This window comes from Macaca mulatta, chromosome 13 (assembly GCF_049350105.2).
Source record: "Macaca mulatta isolate MMU2019108-1 chromosome 13, T2T-MMU8v2.0, whole genome shotgun sequence".
NCBI classification, from domain to species: Eukaryota; Metazoa; Chordata; class Mammalia; order Primates; family Cercopithecidae; genus Macaca; species Macaca mulatta.
This window is the reverse complement of record NC_133418.1, coordinates 19,304,097-19,320,643: the sequence shown is the minus strand read 5'-3', so window position 1 is coordinate 19,320,643 and position 16,547 is coordinate 19,304,097. Positions and strand designations below refer to the sequence as shown.

The following is a 16,547-nucleotide window of genomic DNA, read 5'->3' as shown; positions in this document are numbered from 1 at the left end:
CGCCCGTAATCCCACCACTTTGGGAGGCCCAGGCGGGTGGATCATGAGGTCAGGAGATCGAGACCACCCTGGCTAACAGAGTGAAACCCCGTCTCTACTGAAAACACAAAACAAATAAGCCGGGCATGGTGGCAGGCGCCTGTAGTCCCAGCTACTCGGGAGGCTGAGACAGGAAAATAGTGTGAACCTGGGAGGCAGAGCTTGCAGTGAGCCGAGATCACACCACTGTGCTCCAGCCGGGGCAATAGAGCTAGACTCCGACTCAAAAAAAACAAAATAAAATAAAAATAAGAACCATCAGCTACTTGAGAATTTCTATAACAACCTTTTAACGTTCATATTACCTAGTGAACCTCACTAAATCCATTAACTCAGAAGTACTGAGCCAATATTAGCAATTAACATGTGAACTGCCTATCAACAGTGTTTTTAAAAGATTTACAGGCCGGGCGCTGTTGATCATGCCAGTAATCCCAGCACTTTGAGAGGCCGAGTAGGGTGGATCACAAGGTCAGAAGATTGAGACCATCCTGTCTAACATGGTGAAACCCCATCTCTATTAAAAAATACAAAAAATTGGCCGGGCGCGGTGGCTCACGCCTGTAATCCCAGCACTTTGGGAGGCCGAGGCGGGCAGATCACGAGGTCAGGAGATCAAGACCATCCTGGCGAACATGGTGAAACTCTGTTTCTACTAAAAATACAAAAAAATTAGCCGGGCGTGGTGGCGGACGCCTGTAGTCCCAGCTTCTCGGGAGGCTGAGACAGGAGAATGGCGTGAACCCAGGAGGCAACGGAGCTTGTAGTGAGCGGAGTTTGCGCCACTACACTCCAGCCTGGGAGACAGAGCGAGACTCCCTCTCAAAAAAAAAAAAAAAAATTGATCTATGTTGGGCCAGGCGTGGTGGCTCACGCCTAAAATCCCAGCACTTTGGGAGGCTGAGGCAGGCGGATCACGAGGTCAGGATATCAAGACCATCCTGGCCAACATGGTGAAACCGTGTCTCTACTAAAAATACAAAATTAGCTGGGCGTGGTGACGCGTGCCTGTAATCCCAGCTACTCGGGAGGCTGAGGCAGGTCAATCGCTTGAACCCAGGAGGCAGAGGTTGCGGTGAGCCAGATCGCACCATTGCACTCCAGCCAAATTCCATCCCAAAAAAAAAAAAAAAAAAAAAAAAAGATTTCTATTAGAAGGAGGGGCCTTCTCTAAAAGTAATGAATCCTTTATTTTCCCTCCCCAGACAAAAAATCCTTCTCTAAAATTAACAATCATTTTTCTAAGCCTGGTTTAATGCTTTTTTTGGGGAGACTGCTTATTTCTTTTCCTTTCAAAAGTAATGCAAGCTCATTAAAAACAAACAAACAAAAAAAAGGCCGGGCGCAGTGGCTCACGCCTGTAATCCCTGCACTTTGGGAGACTAAGGCAGGAAGATCATGAGGTCAAGAGATTGAGACCATCCTGGCCAACATGGTGAAATCCCATCTCTATTAAAAATGCAAAACATTAGGCCGGGCGCGGTGGCTCAAGCCTGTAATCCCAGCACTTTGGGAGGCCGAGGCGGGCGGATCACAAGGTCAGGAGATCGAGACCACAGTGAAACCCCGTCTCTACTAAAAATACAAAAAATTAGCCGGGCGCGGTGGCGGGCGCCTGTAGTCCCAGCTACTCAGGAGGCTGAGGCAGGAGAATGGCGGGAACCCGGCAGGCGGAGCTTGCAGTGAGCGGAGATTGCGCCACTGCACTCCAACCTGGGCAACAGCGTGAGACTCCGTCTCAAAAAAAAAAAAAAAAAAAAAGCAAAACATTAGCTGGGCGTGGTGGCACGCGCCTGTAGTCCCAGCTACTTGGGAGGCTAAGGCAGGAGAATGGCGTGAACCCAGGAGGTGGAGGTTGCAGTGAGCTGAGATCAGGCCACTGCACTCCAGCCTGGTGAGACAGAGACTTGGTCTCAAAAAAATAAATAAATAGTAAGAAAAGGCTTTATGTTTTCAAATATTAATATATTGTTACATATCATACACAACACAGTCATAAATGTTATATACATGTTTTTCAATTAACATGTTAAATGCAATCATATTCTTCTTTCATAGGTTATAAAGCCATTGCCCTACACGTACTTATTAAGATTTTGTCCAAGTCACACATCTTTTTGGATCAAGCTTTACCCATAAAGTGGGATTACATCTTTATCATGTTCCCAAAAATGGCAGAGTAATAAGATCAAACTCTTCAAATTTGTTTACAAACAAATCATAGCAATGCAGGCTTTCAACAGCAGTGCATTCAACATCCCTGTTTCACCAGCCTCACCACTATTGTGTACGCTTAGTTATTTTCCACTGTATCAAATTGACTATTTCATTTTAACTTTAATTCCACAGGTTTATTCACATATTGTCATTACATACCAGAGCACACCTTCATTTAAAACACATCAAGACTCAGTGAAATGTCAATTGCTCCTACAAGTGGAAGACTTACCTGAAATGCTATGAGATAGCACAATGCAGCCAGCTCAGAAAGAGCTCGCCATTGAACATCACTATGCTGACCCATCTTCAAAAGCAGAGAACCAGCATGCATGTAGAAATGTCCTTTCATTTCTAAGAAAGTAGCTGACAGTTCATCATTTCCACCCAAAGAAGATTTCACGGACTGAAGAGCACTATCAAAACTGTAATATGAAAATATCAAACAGATAATCCACTTACTGCACTGTGAATAATCATGGTTTATTTAATTCAAAACAAAATAAAAATTTTATTTCAAGCTTCATCTTCCACATTCAGCTTCTAATAATTCTTATTCCCCATGTTGTAAGTTATGAATCATCTAATGCTTATTTTTATCCTGCATACTTCCTATACTTCAAGCTTAACCTCTCAAATGATGTCTTATTCCCAGTTATTTCCAGCCCTCCAATCACAGGATAAATATAAGATTAGTGATTATAGGTGCACATTTCAAAATAAACCAGGATAAAGTTGGGAGACTATTTTGTAGTTTCTTCCTGATCACATAGTTTCATTAGTTAATTAACAGTTGTAATTTCTCAAATTAAGACATACCATTTCCAAATTATAAATAAATAACTGACACATATTTGAGTAACAATACAGTAATTGCTCTTTTTACTATATAAATTACAGAGTTACATTTTTTTTTTTTTTTTTTTTTTTTGAGATGGAGTCTCTCACTATCACCCGGGCTGGAGTGCAATGCAACGATCTCCACCTCCCAGGTTCAAGCGATTCTCCTGCCTCAGCCTCCTGAGTAGCTGGGACTACAGGCGCCTGCCACCATGCCCAGCTAAACTTTTTTTATATTTTTAGAAGAGATGGGGTTTCACTATGTTGGCCAGGCTGGTCTGGAACTCCTGACCTCATGATCCCCCCACCTCAGCTTACCAATGTGCTGGGATTACAAGTATGAGCCACTGCGCCTGGCCTATTATTTGTAATCTATATTCTAAATTAGTTCTTCTAAATCCTAATGTTTCTCCAAATCTTCACTTTGGAAGAAAAGTAAAAGCAAACACTTAAACGTGAAGCATGATTTTAAAGTAGCTTACAATAAAGCAACCAGAGCAACTGAGGTCTAAAGATCTCTGAGGGTTCTTAAAAACCCCTTCAGGGGATCCAAGAGGTTAAAATTACTTTTACAATAATACCAAAAAATTTTATATTTTACATTCTCATTTTCTCATGTATGTAGAGCTGAGTTGTTTTTTGTTTTGTTTTGTTTTTGTTTTTCTGCCCACCTCGGCCTCCCAAAGTGCTGGGATTACAGGCCTGGGCCACCCCACCCGGCTGAGCTGAGTTTTCCAGAGGCTTCATGACATGTAATATAGTTTTACAGACTGAAAGAGGAAGCAAATGAGAATCTAGCCATGTTCTATTAAGTGAGACATTAAAAAGATTTACAAAAATGCAAAAACAATGACACTTTTCTGACTACTTTTTTGTTGTTGCAAAATAATTATCTTTCATAAAAAATGCTATTATTGGTCTGGCGCAGCAGCTCACACATGTAATACCAGCACTTTGGGAGGCCGAGGCAGGTGGATCACCTGAGTTCAGGAGTTCAAGACCAGCCTGGCCGACATGGTGAAACCCCGTCTCTACTAAAAATACAAAAAATTAGCTGGGCGTGGTGGTGGGCACCTGTAGTCCCAGCTACTTGGGAGGCTGAGGCAGGAGAATCGCTTGAACCTGGAAAGCAGAGATTTCAGTGATCCGCGATCACACCATTGCACTCTAGCCTGGGCAACAAGAGCAAAACTGTCTCAAAAAAAAAAAAAAGCTATTATCATTAACATGCAATGGGCTTATTACATTTTTAATGGATTACATATTTTTTCTTTAATTTCTAATGTAATAAACACTAATAGAAATAACCCACATACGGCCAGGAGCAGTGGCTTAGGCCTGTAATCCCAGCACTTTGGGAGGCCAACGCAGGCGGATCACGAGGTCAAGAGATTGAGACTTCTCAGTACTTTGGGAGGCCAAAGTGGGCGGATCAGGAGGTCAAGAGATCGAGACTGGACAGTCACGGTGGCTCACGACTGTAATCCCAGCACTTTGGGAGGCCGAGGCGGGCGGATCACAAGGTCAGGAGATCGAGACCATCCTGGCTAACACAGTGAAACCCCGTCTCTACTAAAAAGACAAAAAATTAGCCGAGTGTGGTGGCGGGTGCCTGTAGTCCCAGCTACTCGTGAGGCTGAGGCAGGAGAACGGCGTGAACCCTAGAGGTGGAGCTGGTGGTGAGCCGAGATGGCTCCACTGCACTCCAGCCTGGGCGACAGAGTGAGACTCCATCTCAAAAAAAAAAAAAGCTCGAGACCATCCTGGCCAACATGATGAAACCCCATCTCTACTAAAAATACAAAAATTAGCCAGGTGTGGGCTGGATGCGGTGGCTCACGCCTGTAATCCCAGTACTTTGGGAGGCCAAGGAGGGCAGATGACGAGCTCAGGAGATCGAGACCATCCTGGATGACAGGGTGAAACTCCATCTCTACTAAAAATATAAAAAATTAGCCGGGTGTTGTGGCAGGCGCCTGTAGTCCCACCAACTCAGGAGGCTGAGGCAGAATGGCGTGAACCCAGGAGGCAGAGCTTGCAGTGAGCCGAGATTGCGCCACTGCACTCCAGCCTGGGCGACTTCTGTCTCAAAAAAAAAAAAAAATAACTAGGTGCGGTGGTGGGCTCCTGTAGTCCCACCTACTCAGGAGGCTGAGACAAGAGAATCACTTGAACCCAGGAGGCAGAGGCTGCAGTGAGCCAAGATTGCGCCAGTGCATGCCAGCCTCACGAGAGTGACACTCAGTCTCAAAAAAAAAAAAAAAAGATTGAGACCACCCTGAACCCTGTCTCTACTAAAAATACAAAAATTAGCTGGGCGTGGTGGTGCGCGCCTGTGGTCCCAGCTACTCGGGAGGCGGAGGTTACAGTGAGCCAAAGTCGCACCACTGCACTCCAGCCTGGCAACAGAGCAAGACTCCATCTAAAAAACAGAGACGAGAGGGGACAGGAGGGGTGGGGAGTGGGGAGGGATGGGAAGCAGGGAGGGAAGGTGGGAAGGGAAGGCAGGAAGGGGGAGGGATGGGAGGAGGGGGGAGGAAAGGGGAGGGGACAGGAGGAAAAGAAAATAACCCACATACAAAGATCTTTGATGTCCTTAAGAAAAATGTAAAAGGAACTTGTGACCAAAAAATTGAGTACACAAGGAATACAAACTAAAACATCCTACATGTTTTCTAAAATAATCTTAAAGTTATTTCTTTCAGATACTGGTCTTACCCTACCAATTTAGGACACTATGTACTTTTTCAAGAAAATTACCTACTCCCTGCACTCAATGAAATGAGTTTCTTTCTTTATACCAGATGGGGAAATAACTTCCAAACAAATGGACAGCCTAAACTGGCAATCAGTAAACTTTTTCTATAAAGAGGAGATACTAATCTGGCTTTACAGGCATACAATCTCTGCTGCAACCACTCAACTCCAACCCTATAGTATGTAAGCAGCCACAGACAATTACATAACCAGAGGCATGCTGTATTCCAATAAAACTTTATTAACAAAATTAGGCAGGGGCCATATTTGGCCCACAAGTTCTAATCAACTCCTGCTCTAAACTAGCATCTTTATATAAATCCAAGTGATGTTTTTGTCCAATGGAATTTATTTTCAGAATGGAGACACTGGTTCTCAAAATCAAAATTTAAGAAAAAAGAAAAATCACATAGTTGTGTCATTTTGTTTCTTAGCTAAAACAGTATTTTCTGAAATACTAGTGATGCTAAGTACATATGAACCTAGCCATCTGATGACAGATGAACTTTTTCACTCAAGATTATATCATTATAAAAAATAAAATATGAAATAGCAGTTAGAACATTCATTTTAAGTTTGACTATGACAAAACTGAGTAACCATAAGGCTAATTTTAATCAAGCTTGAACTGTAAGAATTCTCTAAAAAGCAGTCATATAAAACCAATTAGAACTTCTCCATAAAAGAAGAAAAATAAGATTGCCTCCTAGTGGTTCACTGTATTAACTATAACTCCTAGGTACATTATAGAAATAACGATTCAGTAAAGAAGTTTAGAGCAATGAACTTACTGTAAAAAGAAAAACTGAATTTACACTAAAGTGTTCTCGTCAAAGTCAACGTACCTTTCCAGTAATTCTCTACTTTCCTGCACATCTCTAGTGGAAAGCGTAAGAAGTGTGAGATTAGCATAGGCCAGCAGTAAGTCTGTATTGGTTGCTCGCCAGTCACTTTTATCAGACTCCAAACACTCTAAAGACTCCAGATATTCCTATTTTGTGGAATGAACAGTAAGTTACAAAACTTAATCAAATGTTAAGAAATTAACCATTTTATGCCTACAAATTCCTTTTCCCACTCCATGTTTGTGAAACTATATTGATTTTTACATCAACCTTATATATGAAAACACCAAAAATATATACATTCATCACAGTTATCTCCCCAATCTTCCCATTATAAATTTAACTGATCCTAGTAAAAAATTTCATTTTATAATTGTTCTACATAAATAAAAGAAATGTAAGTCTTGAGGGGCACTGCTGCTTTAGTACAAAAAGAAATATGCTAATTGCCTACATAGAAATGTAAAGACCCAATAGCTTTTACCTACCTTAAGGGTCTGTACAACACATGAATTCCATTCTAAACTTGAACGCAAAGCTATGTTCCTCTCTGCCTCATGGCAGTGGGCCACAGCATCCTTCAACCTTTTATTTGAGCGATACAACTCCACTAGCCGGATGTTCACATGGACGTCATCAGGTCTTACATAAAGTTCTGACTGAATCAAGTCAAAAAGTTTATTCCATCCATCTTCACCTTCACAATCTAGAAGCTGTTCCTATTTAGAGGGGAAAAAAATCATTAGAGTAACACTTGTGCAATTTTAAACAAGTCATGCTCCCAAAGAGCACCATTCCACTATGTCTAGCTTTATGATGATGCCACCAAAAACACCATCCTATAAGCCTTATTCATCCCTTCTGAGAGTTGCTTACAACCTAGAAACTAACCCTCAAGAACTGTATATGAAGAAAAGCATCTGTGAGTACTGCAGTAGCTCATACTCTCCTCAAAGAGACTACCAGGACTATTGCCACACATCCCTGTCCATCTGAGTCACCACCAGAAGCCTAGACGTCCCCAGTGAATCCTCGGCAACAAAGTTCTTACCTTCAAACTGCTCTGTATCTCCTCAAATCTGACTCAATCCCGCATCCCCTCTCCTCCCACTGTTCTGTTACCTTCATCATCATCTCAAAGCACTGTCATCACCTCCTGACCTTAAATGAAGAGAGTGTCATCTCAGGATAACCCCCACTGCCATGATGACGAGGAGAGGAAGTAGGGTTTGTGGCCACTCACTTCTCATTTGCGATGCTCTCACATCAGCCTCTCAAGAAGCTAGGACCACAGGCATGCACCACCACGCCTGGCTAAATTTTTTTTAATGTTCTGTAGAGATGGGGTCTTGCCGTGTTGCCCAGGCTGACTACTCAGTTCTTTAATCACCTCATCTCCAGTGACGTTGTCCTCCACTCCAACCTCAACCATCCACTTGCCACTGACACAGGTTTTCAAAATCTGTATTTTGGTCATACCACTGAAACCAGCATACCACCCTTCTTACTCTTCCACCTCACTGGGAGCCTATATAACCTTACTGCCAGAAATATACTTCTCCACCACATGACAAGTTCCCTTCAGGATAACGACATCATCAAGTTTTAAACACCTGTAAACACATATAAATACACACACTTTCTTCTGTCAGGCAAAAAATGCTATAATCCCTTATATCCATAATTGCTGTTTGCTTACAGATCCCTTCAACTAATTCCCTCTTATCCTCAGAAGAACCCTCCCAATTGGTTTCTGCGTGCTTAGATCTGGGAAATCACAATCCCAGGCTAACTGATTTCATTTTCATTATCTCAACCCTCAAACTGGTCCTGCCTAGAACAAAATACCATTTTAGTACTAACAGTTCACTTTCTCCACTCCCTGACACTTCACACCTCCTATTTCCTCAACTTTCCCATACCTTCCTTTGACTCTCACTTTCAACTTATAACCGAGATTCAACCTTCACTGAGAAACCTGATGCTATCACATATAAATTCCATTTTACTTTACCTACTTAAACTCATCTTCCCCCAACTCTCTCTGCTATCAAAGACCAAGCCACCCATTTGTAGTCTGTATTTCATTCCCCTCTCTCCTTTATCAATTTCTCCTCTTCTGGATAAGATGGATGATACCCTGGCCTCTCCCTATCTGCAAAAGCCCTAGTCTTTGACTCTATGTTAAAAAAATTTTTTTAACCACTGAGTGCTTTTAAAAAGTTCTATCTCATACTCGAGAGAAAAAGCCTTCTCAACAGTAATACTCTCATTCATTAAACAAATGTCAGAAATTGTTTACCTTAGCAAGCCTTAAATTTTAGGAGAAATGGATTTGCTTTGCATGAGAGTTATAAATCTCATGGATTTCAATTCCAAAAAAAAAAAAAAAATCTGACACAGGAAAGGTGTAACAGTGCCTTCAAGTTATTAAAGAAAGTCTTTAAAGAATGCTTCAAAGTATCTAACTTGATACACTGCAAGAAAAGAATCCCCTACCGTTATGTATGTTCTTTAACACTACTGACACCAAATTAACTGGATTGCCACGCCCAACATGGGAATTATGTTTGAGGCATAACACCTAAAGAATATAGTAAAGAAATCTGCACAATTAGACCTAACATTTTAGACTAATATTTAAAATCCAGCAGCTTACTACTGGGGAGAAAAACTTAACTTGTCAGTAATATGTATCTTTGGAAGCATTTTCTTTTTTTTTTTTTTTTTTTTTTTTTTGAGACGGAGTCTCGCTCTGTCGCCCAGGTTAGAGTGCAGTGGCCGGATCTCAGCTCACTGCAAGCTCCACCTCCCAGGTTTACGCCATTCTCCTGCCTCAGCCTCCTGAGTAGCTGGGACTACAGGCGCCCGCCACCTCGCCCGGCTAGTTTTTTGTATTTTTAGTAGAGACGGGGTTTCACCGTGTTAGCCAGGATGGTCTCGATCTCCTGACCTCGTGATCCGCCCGTCTCGGCCTCCCAAAGTGCTGGAATTACAGGCTTGAGCCACCGCGCCCGGCCAGGAAGCATTTTCAATGCTTTTTCAGCTTCAAAAATCTGTACATGATTGTTCATAGCAGTTGAACAATAGCCAAAACCTAGAAATAACCAAAATGCCCCTCAAAAGTGAATGGTTAAGGTTGGGCGCCGTGGCTCACACCTGTAATCCCAGCACTTTGAGAGGCTGAGGTGGGTGGATCACCTGAGAACCCGGGAGGCAGAAGTTGCAGTGAGCCGAGATAGTACCACTGCACTCCAGCATGGGCGACAGACAGAGCAAGACTCTGTCTCAAAAAAGAAGAAAAAAACAAACAAACAGTGACTGGTTAAATTGTGGACCATGAAATACTACTCAGAAGTAAACGAACCAACTATGGATATACAAAACTTAGATGAATCACAAATTGTATCATGCTGAGTGAACAAGCCAACCTCAAAAGGTCACATGCTTGCCCGGCACGGTGGCTCATGCCTGTAATCCCAGCACTTTGGGAGGCTGGGGTGGGCAGATCACTTGAGGTCAGAAGTTCGAGACCAGCCAGGCCAACATAGTGAAACCCTGTTTCTACTAAAAATACAAAACTTAGCGGGGCATGGTAACGTGTGTCCATAGTCCCAGCTACGAAGGAGGCTGAGGCAGAATAGCTTGAACCTGGGAGGCGGAGGTTGCAGTGAGCCAAGATTGCGCCACTGAACTCCAACCTGGGCAACAGAGCGAGACTCCATCTCAAAAAGAAAAGAAAAAAGAAAAAAAAGTCACATGCTTCATGATGACATTTACATAACATTTTGAAATCACAAAAGTATAAAGATGGAGAACAGATTAATGGTTGCCAGAGGTTAGGCATAGTGAAGAGAAGGAAGTAGCGTGACTACAAAAGGGGTAGCATGAGGAATATCTCTGTGGTAATAGTTCTGTATTTTGACGGCAGTGGTGGTATGAATCTACACATGTGATAAAATGAAAGAAAACTATACACACACATTGTGCCAATGTCAAAATTCCTGATTTTGATATTGTGCTTGGTCAGGTAAAACAGGTTGAGTATCCCTTATCCAAAATGCTTGGGACCAGAAGTATTTCAGATTTTGAATTTTTTCAGACTTTGGAATATTTGCAGGATACTCAGCAGGTAGAGCATCCCAAATTTGAAAATCTGACATCCAAAATGTTCCAATGAGCATTTCCTTTGAGCATCAGGTCAGTGCTCAAAAAATTTCAGATTTTGGAGCATTTAGGATTTCGGATTTGGAATGCTCAACCTGGGGAAAAATGAAGTAGTATACAGGATCTTTCTGTACAATCTTTGCAACTTCTTGTGCAAAAAAATCTATAATTATTTCAAAATTAAAATTTTTTAAATTTCTATCAGAAACATATAATGGGAGTAGGAGGCTGCTAAAGGCAAATATACATTTATAATTTAATATTGTACATGCACAATAAAATATACATTAATAAACATTACAATATACATTTTAAATGTTTGCCAAACATATTTGTGTAGATTTTCTCCAGAACAGTTAGTTTACTAAGTAACTGTTTACTCTATAAAGAATATCAGAACCAGTCAACACACTGGCAAGAACTTCCTATCATTTTTAGTAATTACGTCTTATATACTAGACAAACCACCTTTATCTTTTGCTTGAAAACCTTACTATCTCAAAATATAATCCCTTCTACTTTCAGACAATAGTTATTAGAAAACTGTTCTTTAAAATATCCCTAAACTGTCATCCTGTAGGTAATTTTCACTTAATGAAGCAAAAATTGTACACCAAATTCTTTAATGTAAATCTTAGCTCTACTTAATTTACAGCTATTAAACTGTAAAATCCCTACAATATTAATTATCCCAGAAGGGTAAATGTCACTTATAAAGTATAAGAATGCCTAATAAGACAGCAGTTACTCAGAAAGGTTTTAATACACTTTTTAAAGAAAAATTTTAAAGGAAACACAAACACCTAGGCTTAAGGTTTGCTACTGAAAAGTAATTTGAACTCCAAATATTAGAAATGGTTATGTCTCAAGTTTTCTCCCTTTACGTTTTTTTTACCTTCAGTTTATAAATTGCAGGACTTCCTGGGAAAAGTTTAGCTGCTCTTTCAACCCAGTATTTTGCTCTTCCATCAGTAACATCATTTTTACAAAGCAATTCTGCAATCTTCAACACAAGATCTTTTTGTGTTGGGTTTAATTCCACTGAACGCTAATATCAGAAAAGAAACTAAAGATTAGTAAATTGTATGTATGTATGTAGGAGGATATATACTTATATATAAAGGTTAAAAAATTATCACTCCAACCATTAAAAAATTATACTTCTAGAGAAAACATGTTACTTCAAAGGTGTTAAAGTGCCTTGGAATTTTCTGGAAATTAATCAAATAAAAGTTATATCTGTATCATTTGAATGCAAAAAACACAAAAGAACACCGTGTCTGACCGTTAGACTTACGATTTACAGGTGTTAAACAATTCTAAATCTGTTCCAAGCTGTGTCGCATAATGGTACTGTGATACCAATGCCTGTTTTATCATATTCATAAAATATATTTGACTTACTCATATAAATTTGTCTTGGCATCATGTGTTTGGCTATGCAAAGGCTATATTTGAATCCTATAACTTACCCTGTAACATTCAACAGCTTTGTCTGTGTTTTCTTCCAATTCATAAAGAAGACCCAGAAATCTGTGAGCTTTGGGATCTCTCTCTTGCACATTTATATAAGTACATATGTATCTGTTTTTCAAAATACAAAAGTAAATTAAACTTAGAACTGTACTTTTAAATGCTAACTGAAGAATACATCTTAAACCAAAGCAACCACTAAACTTGTTATATATTGTTACTCAAGACCACCACTATTTATGCAGATAACTCAAAAGTACTCATAGAAAGAAATGGGTAATACTTAAAAACACGTACATAGAGTTGACCACATACTCATTTTACCATTAAATGTCACAATTACCAAATTTTTCTCCAGTGTTATCCACACATAAGAAAGGAACATATAAATTGCTTTTTCTTTCTGATCACATTTTAGTAAAGCACTAACAGTTTTGCAAATAAATTAGAAAAGTAATTACAGTAAACATTTTTAAAGTTATCATAATGCAAAATACTAAAGAGCAACAACTTCCCAAACAACAAAGGGAAATATATTTACCCTTTAAGCGAGAAAGTAATTTCTAACAGTACTATATCCAGCTAAAATCAAACAGAAGAAAAATTACTAATTACAGTACCAAATACAGGAAATTTCCATTTCTCAAATCAGGTAACAACTAAAATAAGTAAATATCCTCTAGGTTCCTTGACAGTATTACGATCAGAGAAATTAGGCCAGACCTAAACTAAGGGAGCAAAGTCTCACAGTAAAAAGGTACAAGGGTTAACAGTCACAGTGCTGCTAGTTACATAACTTATGTACCACCATTTTTCCTTTCTTACCAGCATTTCCATCTCTGAATGCCTTTAAAAGCCTGCCTCCCGGCTGGGAGCAATAACACACACCTGTAGTCCCAACACTACAGGAGGCTGAGGCAGGCAGACTTCTGTGCTCAGAAGTTCAAGATCAGCCTGGGCAATACAGTGAAACCTGTCTCTACCAAAATATGCAAATCTTAGCTAGGTGTGGTGGTGCACATCTGTATCCCCAGCTACTTGGGGCGCTGAGGTGGGAAGATCTCTTGAGCCCGGAAGTCAGAGGTTACAGTGAGCCAAGATGGAGCCAGCCACTGCACTCCAGTCCGGGCAAGAAAGACAGATACTGCCACAAAAAAAAAAAAAAAAAAAAAAATGCCTGCCTCCCTCTTCATTTCCTGATTTAATCCACCCCAAGTCAGGAAATCAGAATCACCAAGCTTCTTATCCCTAGGATAGAGCCTTAGAGCATCACATATTGTGTCAATTAAAGATCTTTTATACGAGCTATTCTCCTGTCTTGCAATTACAGTTTAATTTTTATTCACTGCTATTTCCCATCTGATTAAGGTATCGGATATCTAACCAAAAATAAATTAAGCTATAGGCATGGTCCTCTTTTACTCTAACACAAGACAATTTTTAGAAAAAGTGTTTTAAGGCCGGGCGCGGTGGCTCAAGCCTGTAATCCCAGCACTTTGGGAGGCTGAGACGGGCGGATCACGAGGTCAGGAGATCGAGACCATCCTGGCTAACACGGTGAAACCCCGTCTCTACTAAAAAATACAAAAAACTAGCCGGGCGAGGTGGCGGGCGCCTATAGTCCCAGCTACTCGGGAGGCTGACGCAGGAGAATGGCGTGAACCCGGGAGGCGGAGCTTGCAGTGAGCTGAGATCCGGCCACTGCACTCCAGCCTGGGTGACAGAGCAAGACTCCGTCTCAAAAAAAAAAAAAGAAAAGAAAAAAAAAAAAAGAAAAAGTGTTTTAAGACAAACAATTTCTTGCCCTTGGTATAAACAAACAGCAGCATGCAGAAAACACTAATTACAGTTTCAATCTCAATGGAATCTAGGTTGGTCCTTAGCATCAGTCTGAGTGATAAATCCCTTATTTCAGAATACACTTAGGAAGAACTACTAAAGAACATATTTTTACCTATTTCAAATAAAATGAGAAAAGGCATTGATTTTTAAAAAAACGAATACATGTTACAGTTTGTACTTACTTTTTAGCAAGATCATATTCTTTAGCTTCATAATACAGCTTTGCAAAATAGAATCCTTTCATTGACTTCTAAAAAAATATTGAAAATTGTTTTACTTTTCATACAGAAATATCTTCTAACATTTTTTCAAAAGTAGTAAAAATTTGTCCTAAGTTTATGTTCAGATATGTCGTTTTCATTCATTTAAAAGTTTTTTTAAAAGCCTGAAAAATGCATAATTCCATGTTTTATAATTTCCTGTCATAAAACAAAAAATAGAGCTGGATGCGGTGGCTCATGCCTATAACCCCAGCATTTTGGGAGGCTGAAATGGGCAGATCATCTGAGCTCGGAAGTTTGAGACTAGCGTGGCCAACATGGTGAAACCCCATCTCTACAAAAATACAAAAATTAGCCAGGCACGATGGCGGATGCCTCCCAGCTACTCGGGAGGCTGAGGCACAAGAATCAGTTGAACCCAGGAGACGGAGGTTGCAGTGAGCCAGAGGTTGCAGTGAGCTGAGATCGTGCCACTGCACTCCAGCCTGGGCAACAGATCAAGACCCCATCTCCAAAAAAAAATACTACTAATAATAAATAAGCTGGGTGCAGTTGGTCACACCTTTAATTCTATTTAACTCTAACACTTTCAGAGACCAAGGTGGGAGGCCTGCTTTGAGGCCAAGAGTTTGAAACCAGTCTGTGCAACACAACAAAATCCTGTCTCCAGGGGGAAAAAAACAGCCGGGCATAGTGGAGTATGCCTGTGTTCCTAGCTACTCAGAAGGCCAAGACAGGAGAATCACTTGAGCCCAGGAGATTAACTCTGCTGTGAGTTATGACTGTGACACTGCACTCCAGCCTGGGTGACACAGGGAGACCCTGTCTCTAAATAATAAATACATACACACAAAAAATAAATTCAAGAAAGACAGACAGACAACAGAAGTTAAGAATTTTCATCAGCCTTGGAAATCTTGGAAACCCTGTGGTACCACTCTCTCACTCAACAAACAAAAGAAACCAGCTTTCTCGGGGGAGGAAAGGTATTCCAGAAATCTCTTCTCCTACCATGTATAAATCTCTATGGGAAAGAATAAGTAAGTACTTAGGACCTATTAAGGCACTGAGGATTCCCTGGTCCATGTACTGTTCTCCCTACAGATCAGATCAGTATTTTACAGTCAAGTATTCAAAAAGGCAGAAATAAACATTGAATTCTTCAAGTAATAAACAAGGTCCACATCCTGGTTCCTTGGTTACATAAACTCCAAAGTTCAAAATGCTGATACACACCAGGCTGGGTGCGGTGGCTCACACCTGTAATCCCAGTACATTGGGAGGCTAAGGCAGGCGGATCACTTGAAGACAAGAGTTCGAGACCAGCCTGGCCAACATGCAGAAACCTCATTTCTACTAAAAATACGAAAATTAGCTGGGTATGGTGGCACACACCTATAATTCCCGCTGCTCAGGAGGCTGAAGCCAAGAATCGCTTGAACCCAGAAGGCAGAGGCTGCAGTGAGCCAAGATCGCACCACTGAACTCCAGCCTGGGCAACAGAATGACTCCATTTCAAAAAAAAAAAAAAATGCTGATACAACCAGATTATGTTCCATCCATGTGATAAAGAGTATACAGCTACTCAAACATCTTATTTTTGAAATTCCAAGACCCCAGTGAATGTCCAAAACGATGAACAGTACCAAACCAGGTTGCCATCAATCGAAACATGTTTCCTGTTTGTGTCCTCCACCCACAAATTTAATGTCTTGTCCATCTTAACTAAGCACTTATCACACACTGTGGCTGTAACTTTTGCAGTTTGGGGTGTCACAACAAAACTAGCACAAATTTCTTTTTCCTTCTTCACAATTTCATGGACAAAAGATTTGTTCTTACCATAGATCTTAGCAAGCCCAGTACATGATCTTTTTTCTTTCCTAAGTCAAAAACTCACCTTTTCACTTAAAGGAAGAACTGTATGGCTTCTCTCTGGCATATGTGAATTGCCAGCATTGCTACTCTTGCTCTTTGGTGCCATTTTAAATAGCATAAGGGTTACCTGAACACAAGCACTGCAATACTCCAACAGTTGATCTGATAACTGAGATGGCTAGTATGTAATTAGCGGGTGGGGAGCACATACAGCGTGAATATGTTGGACAAAGGGATGATTCGTGTCCTGGGTAGGACGCAGCAGGCT

At 40.7% G+C, this 16,547-nt stretch overlaps 1 protein-coding gene across 4 annotated transcripts in view; it reads right to left on the bottom strand.

Moving 5' to 3' along the window:
* RANBP2 (RAN binding protein 2) overlaps window positions 1-16,547 on the bottom strand; it is a 70,173-nt gene that overhangs the window by 42,851 nt on the left and 10,775 nt on the right. For 2 of the 4 annotated variants that reach the window (XM_015113092.3, XM_015113094.3), the window contains exons 2-7: window positions 14,363-14,430; window positions 12,338-12,449; window positions 11,761-11,913; window positions 7,187-7,417; window positions 6,699-6,844; window positions 2,489-2,681 (exon numbers count right to left, since the gene is read on the bottom strand). In XM_015113092.3, the coding sequence (XP_014968578.3) occupies window positions 2,489-2,681; window positions 6,699-6,844; window positions 7,187-7,417; window positions 11,761-11,913; window positions 12,338-12,449; window positions 14,363-14,430 (903 nt within the window). The remainder of the gene's footprint in view (window positions 1-2,488; window positions 2,682-6,698; window positions 6,845-7,186; window positions 7,418-11,760; window positions 11,914-12,337; window positions 12,450-14,362; window positions 14,431-16,547) is intronic. The other 2 variants (XM_077958983.1, XM_077958984.1) reach the window with 1 other exon arrangement.